Consider the following 9,235-nt stretch of genomic DNA (forward strand, 5'->3'; position numbering starts at 1 on the left):
GCTCATATATTGTAATTAAAGGGAAGTAATCACAGAGGTGAGTGGAGTGGCTGCAGGCTGTTTAGTTTAAGCATCTCCTTGGTCAGGTGGTCACGTCGAGCCATCTGACTGATCACATGCATGGGAGACGCGGCTTTAAGTCAGGGCCTCTGCGGCGTGCGTGGAACACCTTTAATCAGATTAGGCCGAAGCTGCCGCGTGCAGCATTTCAACCACAATCATGAGCACATTAATGTGAAAACATCAGCGTGATTAGCATAAACAAACAAGCTCCGGCTGAGGAGGCTGCCGGCTCGTACGTGCACCGTGCTCCACCTTGTGTTGACACGGCTTCGCGGCTCGAAGCAGGCACGCCTGCACTTTTGCAAATGATCCGCTTTTTTATTCCTCTTCAGCTATTCTCAGTGCATCATTTCAACTTCACATTAGTCCACGTTGCTAGATCACGTGGATTCACTGTTATCGGGGGCCGCTGCGATGTCTACAGACACTCGCAGCACCTCTGTGTACACATACCTTGACGTGCTGACGTGAAGTGTTTCTCATCAGGGCGCATTGTGTGCATCCTTGAGCTCTGACCCCTGCGCTAAATGGATTTCCTTCTTCATAAAACACTTGCAGGGCCGATTGTTCCCATCAGCGTTTCTTCTCTTCTTCTGCTCCGTCTTTGCCGATGCACTGTGTTGTGCTCATGAACTGACAACTAACTGCTTTGTCAAATCTGTGGAAAGCTACAAACTGCAGCTTTAACACGAACAACCCCAAAATTCGGTGTTCTAGCTTTTTAGCTGAAGTAGAAAAAATACCGGTCTCAGAACAGATTCAATCTGCAGTCATAATAAAAACCAAGCAGTCTTGTGACCTGGCCACTGATCCCTGACTGGTACCCCTCAGTACTATTTATAGACGGTCCGTGTGCACAAGCTGCGCTCTGTTCCACCTGGTTTACCCCCGGACACAGACCAAAAGTCAACATTTCATATTTGTTAGCATATCATGGTGACATCCCATCACCACTACGCATGAATGGCACTGTTTTGTACCAGCTCCCACATCTTTAAAACTGTATTTTCTAAATTCGTGTTAAAAAAAAGCAGAAAATCGGATGCCTCTTGTTGCCGTGGTCACACCATCCAGATTAGTTTGCGCTCTGAGGATGCCTGCAGCGTGTTCGCTCTGCATGGGCGTACGCGCTGGAGCTCTTCTCGCCTCCACGCGACGCCTTGTTTTCTGGGGATGTGAGACTTTGTGTTGTTCAGATCGCCTGCACAGGTAGGAATCACCCGGTTGCCATGGCATCGTGTGGCGACGATTCCCGCAGAATGAGTTGAACTCCACAAAGAAAACTCATGACCTTGATTTGAAATAGCAGCCCAAACTGGGAGCAGCCAGCGGGTAGCTTGTGATTTAAAAAAAAAAAAAAAAAAGGTGGTGTCGATGCACTTGCTGTTTTACAGACATCATGCAGTTTAAAGTGCACTGGGATTTGAACAGATAGTAAGGTTTTAGGTATTAGAAGCAGAGAGCTGTTCATTTACCTAGTTTGGCGCTTAAATCTAATGAGCGGGGGGAAAAGAGAAAGTCTAGACGAGCACTAGACCAGAGGAGGTAGCTTGAAATAGATGGGAGCAACTCGTCTCTATGGAAACCACAGGCGAAAACAGTGGCACACTCTGCCATGAAAGACATGTGGGAGATGGGGATGAAAGAGACAGAGGGGAGCGAGGGAGAGAGGAAGGGACGGAGAGGCGGAGGAGGGGTGAGGCGCCACATGAAGAGAGAGAGGAGAGGATGAGAGCTTACGGGAACGATGTGTGTGTCACAGCGGCAGATATCGATGCCCCCAGTGGGCATTAATGTCACCGGGTTCATCTCTCTTTGAAACAATTGATTTCATTTCACCGAGCGAACACAATATTCCACTTTAAGACGCCATGGGGAGTAATTTCTCAAACAATGGCGCTGATGACAGAATGAGACACAATTAAAAGTTCCCCAATTAGAATCGTTAAACGCCAGTGTGGCAGGTATTCATGACTGCTTTCACAATTTCACAGCTATTCTAGAAAAAGGTGAGTTGCCTCCCGAAAGTTACGAACTCGCCACTCGCCAGCAATCATGCACGGGTGCCTGACAGCTGATTGGCAGGACTCTCGCTCAAACCGCCTTTGAGACATTTTCATTTAAATGCCAGTTTTCACAATAGCCGGTCAGGCTAAATTGTGAAGTGGTGTGGGATAATTCCCATCGTTCGTCACTGTCATTAAAAGACAAGTGGAGTGATGAGCGCGTTGCGTCTGCAGAGGCTGACTAATGACCGCAGTCTGGACACAGGTCAGGACGGAGCTGTCAGCACCGAGAAGTGGTGAATATATACAATAATAATACAAGCCGACTTCTGCCAGGGAAAGAAATAATAATAAAGCTACTCAAAGTCAGTAAAAATGATTAGATACTAAATCATTATATTGATATGGAGTCTGAAATAAAGCTAAACTAAACTGTATATGAGAGAAAATAAGGACTTTCATACTCACATGTTTGACCCAGTGTGATTTTGATGAAAGGATAACTTTCGTTTTTTACAACCTGGACTTTATTTATAGCATTAAATACGACCATTTAGACACCCAGACAACTTTGGTGGCATTTGGAGTTGTTTTGAAGAAATTAGCCCCAGAGGAGCGACGCGTATATCCGTATAATGCGAGTAATCGGGGCACCTGTGCATAGCCTCTATAAACGCATAATCTGCGGCGAAACTCGTTCATATTCCAATATTTTGTTATGATATGCTGGTGCTATTCCCCTCTGAGCCCGTGGTGGCATGTTATCAACATCCAGTGTCTCTAGACAACTACCTCTGACACGGATGACGTCATTTTCGAGCGCCGCGCGGTGGTGTTCTTGTGGACAATGTTCATCGATGACAACAGATGAGGATATGTTCATCGATGACAAAGGAGGAGGATGTGTCAATAAACGTCTGTATCACAACACTGGAGGATTTCCGCGCAATGATAAACCGGGCTGTGGTGTAGACGTTTTTTTGTGTCCCTAAAGTGAACTGGAAGACCGGTAAGGACGTCCATCGTAAACAAAGTCATCGTCCATCACCTCAGAGTCGGAAAAATATTCATCCATTTTGTGAAAAATAACAGTCGCAAACAACAGCTAAACTAGCCGACCGCCGCAGAGTTAGCCGTGTTGTGGCTGGTTGCTCGCAGCACGCGGCGCTCGAAAATGACGTCATCTACGTCAGAAGTAGTTGTCTAGAGACACGGATATACGCGCCGCTCCTCTGGGGCTAATTTCTTCCAAACGACTCCAAATGCCACCAAAGTTGTCTGGGTGTCTAAATGGTCGTATTTAATGCTACAAATAAAGTCCAGGTTGTAAAAAACTTATTAGTTATCCTTTAAGTATCTCATGTTTTTGACTCATGCTGAGTTCAGACTTTATGTGTCCAGAATCACCTCAGGTGGTTTAACTCTGCTTAGAGGAGTCAGACCAATCACAGCCCTGGTTCATTATCACAAAGGGTGCAGCGTGTCAACTGCAGCTCACTCAGAGCTCCTCTATTTGTCCCCCCTTGATATGAACCGCATCTGAATGAAACTTGGTGTGAATGTTCAGGACACAGTGCAGGATGTCTCCTGTGAGTTTAATCCAGGTCGTTCAAAGGCGTCTTGGATTGTGAGCAAATATGGGATGTGGCACTTTAGATTTTGATTTACACTTGCTCCCAGAGCATGCACAACTAAACTGGTGAGATTCTGCCCACTGAGTTTTGAGGTAAATGTTTTTAGTACTTGTGGCGCCCCCTACGGGTTGGGCTCAAAATGCTTCAGCAGGCTAACATAGTTTGAAGAGGCGCACCAAAATTTATGACAATTAAACAAATTGTTAATGAGTTTTGGCCGTTTTCCTGCTAAGCCCTACCTTGTGCAAAGTTTTTAGTTTATGGCATGTTTTTCAGCTGTTATTGCTCATTTATATATGATTTAAAAAAAACTATGATTTATGACTGTATTTTCATAGAAAATCTCAGAAAAAAAATTATTAGAATCATGTTGATCACTTTAGTCTGGGCCTCTTATGTAACCACTGGTTGCCTGAGTATTTAATCAGAGTTCACAATTTTTTAAATTTTGAAATAACTTCACTGTCCCAAAAAACTAGTTCAAAGCTGCTTTTGTATCTGCACTTTCAGTGCAGTTGACCTTCACATGAGCAATTCAGCATATTCATTTGCATACATATGCAAAATCAGAGAGCCTTTTTTCTTGAATTCTTAAAAAAAAACGAATAGGTTCCACCCGTAGAGCTGAAATCATTGCTGCATGATGACGTTTCAAACTGGAGCTGGAAAGTTCAGTTTGCTCAGTCGACATTTTGCAGCCACAACGGAAGCGACGCCAAACAAGAGTTGACAAACCAGAGAAAAGAAACATGGAGAACCAGCACAACACTGAGCTGGATGGTGTTAGAGGAAACACTTAGGACTTTGTACAAACTTGGTATTAACAAGGCGAGTCTAATTTTGAACCCAGTGAGGGCAGAGTCAGACATGATCCGATGGAGCCCAGCTGGAAGACTCCCAGCACCAGCAGCACCTCTATCATGTGCAGCTGCGGAGCGAAAGAGCAAGTATTTAATGGCCCGGCTGGAAGAAGTTAAGAATAAGTACAAGTACTCTACTCCAGCAGCTGAGAAAACCATTAAAGAGCTCAAAGGCCAACTGGAACAGGCTCGCGGCAATGACACCAGGTCTTATGAGGAGGAGATTCATAACAGGCTGATTCATGCTGAAGAGAATATGCTCGAATCTCGAGCTGGATGAGTCCAACGAGAAGCTGCAGCGGCGAAATAGCAACCCTGCTGCACAGCAGCGTGAGGCCACTCAGACAGCCTTGGAAGAGCTGAGCCCTGACAATGAGGGGACGACTGCTTCAAAGAACCAGCGCTGCACAAAGCAACAGGGCCCCCCCTGTGCCGCTTGAGGGGAGCTTAGAGGAACTCCAGCAGCAGCTCCCGAAGGCCCAGAACCACCCGGAGGAGCTGGTTGCTAAACGCATGGAGCAACAAGAAGCTTTCTGCTGTCAAATTCAGGAGCTCAAAGCCAAACTGTGCACCAGTGAAGCCCTTAAAGAAAAGACTGAGATGAAGGCTCTGAACCTGGAGGAGGAGGGAAGGGACACTAAAGCCTCCGATCTTGCACAGCTGGAGCAGCAACAAAACGAAAACGCCAAGGTTGTGGCTGCAGTGAAAAGGGACAAATACTTTCTAATAATCTATTTCTAAGAACATTTTCTATCATTAGTATGTAAGTTGCACATACATTCAGTCCAGCACTGGATCAGTTCAAGTTAAAGTATTCAGTGGGAAATAAGCTGTGTGAGAGCAGGTGTTCAGATCTAATGAAAATTTAGATATCATGAATTTACCCAACAAATCTGCAGGGAATGATGTCAATGTGCATATTCAAAGAAATGAAGGCATTTTAAAACCTTGTCCTGAAAATGAAGCAAAGTCTAAATTGAGCATACGCATGTGAACACATGCGTACACACATATACAAGCTTACTGAGGTCACTTTAGGGAAAATTACGTGGATAATACATTCATTTCCTGGAGACTTTTCTAACCCGAACCCGAACCACCGAACAAAATCAGCTGTTTTCCAACTGAAAACACAGCTGCTGTCCTCAATTGCACCAGCCGGCCCTGATTAAGTGCTCTTGAATCTGAAATGTGACCAATCATCAGCGACTTCAAGTTCGAAAAGCCACTGACGACCTCGTTACCAGACGAACGACATCATCGAAAAAATGGCTTCGCTTGTAAAATAATTTTTAAAAATGCTCGAAAAGTTTCACTTCTATATCCGTAGCGTCTGGAAAGTTTCCACCGGGGCTCAGATAGTGAAACTTTACTGAATTCATGAGCATCACGGATGCACAGGAATACAGGGCCAGCTCTTTCCAGCCTGCTTGTTGAATTATGGCCGCGCTGCTTGAGCCACTTCAGAGACAAGTCATGTTTGAGTCATGAGGAGGTGTCAGGCCCTGCCTCTTAATTCTGATGTGGCTCCGCTGTGTAATAGGGGATCTTAACCCGCAAATCGATTTCTGACACGAGGAGAAAGAGATACGGGGAATTAAAATAAAGAAAATGAGGGACGTTTTAATTATCTGATCATTTGAACTCGTCTGCTTCGCCTCACTCAAAACAAATCCCCACTGCAGCGATTTTAATAGAAGACAGGATTGATGCAAGAAAGGGGACATCTACCCAGAATACCCCATATGCATTATTAATGGTGATTAATAAACCTCTGCCCACATGTTATATAACCACTGATTTCCACATGGGTCACCCCAGTGCTGACCAGCTATTCATCATGCACGCATGAATCCTCTTGCTCTTGCATCGCTCACACTTGCGTTACCTTCCCAGGTATCACCACGGTGTTGACCATGACCACCCTGAGCACGGTGGCCAGGAACTCGCTGCCGAGGGTGTCCTACGTCACGGCCATGGACCTGTTCGTCACCGTCTGCTTCCTGTTCGTCTTCGCCGCCATGATCGAATATGCCATGCTCAACTACTACTCCTACAGTGTCCGCAGGCCTCCTCCCAAGACGCGGAGAATGGTAAGCCTGCGGCGAATGTGTGAGTAATCATGGTGCTGTATGTGATTGCCTTTTATTCCTCTTAACGTCCACCTCCGCTGCTGCAAAGGTTCCTCTAAAGCATGAATTTCTCACTCTGTTTCCTGGAGCACTCTGAGCGGCGCATCAGCATGGATAGATGACTGGTCCGCCCTGTGTTTGAAGTGACTGAACAGACACAAAATGACAAAAAACAGGCTCAAAACAGCCACAAAAAGTCTCAAAATGTCTCCAAAGAGACACAAAAACAACCACAAAGAGTAAACAAAATGACAAGTAGTCTTGTTCCTATGCAAGATGGGCAAGGGGCCTTTCATGTCCCATTATGTCATAGTCTGTCCATGCACAATATCACAGCTGGATCGGTTCCTTGAAATGAAGACCTTGCAGACAAATGCCACATGGACACGAGGTTCATGGGTGCCATAGCAACACTGGGGCCCTCAAGACCCCTGTGCACCCCTGGGATCACTACCAGTGATTGTGATGTACTGTCACCATCTGGACATGGAAGACAAAGGACAAACAGGGTGGTGTCTTCAGTCTAAAAATATCAGCCTTCACACACTCATACTGATGGTATCCACAGGGTGTCAACATACATGCACTTTATCATCAGCGTGTGACATGTGTCCTTCTGAACACATGCGCAGCGGGAAACGTTTCTCGGCGCAAGAGCCTAATGCTCTGCGTGGGCGCTCTCAAGGCTGCACCTGCCGCGAACGCTCTAATGGCGGCGGCGGCGCACATCCACTAAGACTGAGTCAGCCACCGCTGCTGTCACTTCCCTCTCTCCGGCTCCCCTCCCTCTTCATTATTTCCTCCCAGCGCAGGGGAGCTCTGCTGAACGTGTCTCAGGGCTAAAAAAGACTGTCAGCCTGGGCTCAACAATTAAGCTGTGTTACATTTGTCCTCCTCTGCTGTATTTTGGCCTCGTCTGTCTGTCTGTGGGGAAGCCTCATACCCCCCCCCCCCCCCCCCCCCCATTCTGTGTGGCCCCTTTGTGCCGCCCACTCAGTCGATTCTCTTACTCCACAAGATGCATCTGACTCCATCCGTCCCCCTCTCGCCTCCCACTCTGCCTTTAGAGCGGAGCAGAGCACTGGAAAAATGTGTGAAGATTTTACCCCAATTAGGTCCCACACGATTTCATAAACATCAGGGAGGAAGTCACATCATGAATTTTCTCAGGAGGTACTCAGTCTAAAAATTCAGGCTATAGCTGCATTATGTGACGATAAGAAGGATGAAGAATATAATAACAATGATTCTTGTTATTATGTATTATGTACTACTTTACTTTACATTAGATATGATTTTTGTTTATTTGATTCAAAAAATCTAATTCCAAGAATAAATTTGAACATTATGCCGTCTAGTAGTGCACCTTTTTTTTCCAGCTGATTACTGGACAAACGGTGCATCACTCTCAGATCTGTTCAGCCCATCATTAGCGTAGTTTGATGGAGTTTTTTCAGCAGTCTAAAACATCAATAAGTACACGCCGGAGCTTTGTGTTTTTATAGACTTGCCATTTTGCACTAATGATCTATCGCACAGAGTGGACTCCACCAGAAATGGCACAATTTTCCGCCACTGCAGCGTCAGCGGACCAGAATGCATCAGCAAAGAGGCCTTTTGCTTTTCAAGAGTGGAACGCTGTTGCGTTGCGGCGCCATTTTTATAAACTGGACCGACCGGAGTGACAGGTGTCCAGGTCTTACACATTGCACCTTGAAATGAGTCTCGCCCCATGAACACCACTTCAACATACTGAGAGAATCAAAGCTTGACAGGCCTGCCTGGTGACAGTTACACTTAGCAAACGGTTACTTCCTCCACTATCACACTCTCTCTCTGTCATCCCATACAGGCCTACTCATCCTTCAACATGGCTCACACCCCGCGGCCCATGATGCCCATGGGCAACTCCCTCTTCTGGCACGACTACGAAGACAACTGCCTGTACGAGTGCCTGGACGGGAAAGACTGCACGAGCTTCTTCTGCTGCTACGAGGAGTGTAAAGAGGGTGGCTGGAAGAAAGGACGGGTCCACGTCAACATCCGCGAGCTGGATTCCTACTCCCGGGTCTTCTTCCCCACCTCCTTCCTGCTGTTCAACATAGTCTACTGGGTCAGCTACCTCTACCTCTAGTCGGGGATCAGTCACAGTCCAGCGCCACTCTGCACCGCGGCTTGTGATTTAAGGTCGGAGCGAAGCGTGGTGGGAGGAACTGTTGTGACAGATGTGCTGCCTCTGGAGTGGTATGAGTCAAAGACACACGTGTGCTGTGGCGCGACACTTTGAGCAGTGGCCCTCAAAGGAGAATAAAACGCTCAGCAGTTGAACAACAAGCCGCCGGCGTCCACTTGAATGGACTGGTCCCGTTTATGACTCTCAGAAACCAAACGACGGACAGCTGGGACTTCGGACGGGGGGGTTGCGCTGCTGAATCGTGGCCGCTGAGATGGCGAAGCACCCATAGTGCCTTCTTTAGAAAGGGTGCGGCACAGAGAGACACAGCTTCAGAGTTCCCTCCATCGTCTTTATTACCTCATCC

General features: G+C 46.7%; 1 protein-coding gene across 1 annotated transcript in view; it reads left to right on the plus strand.

The window, feature by feature from the left end:
• Positions 1–8,829, plus strand: part of LOC121627241 (gamma-aminobutyric acid receptor subunit gamma-3-like) — a 72,253-nt gene extending 63,424 nt beyond the window's left edge. The window contains exons 9-10 of the mRNA XM_041966034.1: positions 6,460–6,656; positions 8,548–8,829. Coding sequence (XP_041821968.1) covers positions 6,460–6,656; positions 8,548–8,829 — 479 coding nt within the window. The remainder of the gene's footprint in view (positions 1–6,459; positions 6,657–8,547) is intronic.
• The last annotated feature ends 406 nt before the right edge of the window (positions 8,830–9,235 follow it).

This window comes from Chelmon rostratus, chromosome 24 (genome assembly GCF_017976325.1).
Source record: "Chelmon rostratus isolate fCheRos1 chromosome 24, fCheRos1.pri, whole genome shotgun sequence".
NCBI classification, from domain to species: Eukaryota; Metazoa; Chordata; class Actinopteri; order Chaetodontiformes; family Chaetodontidae; genus Chelmon; species Chelmon rostratus.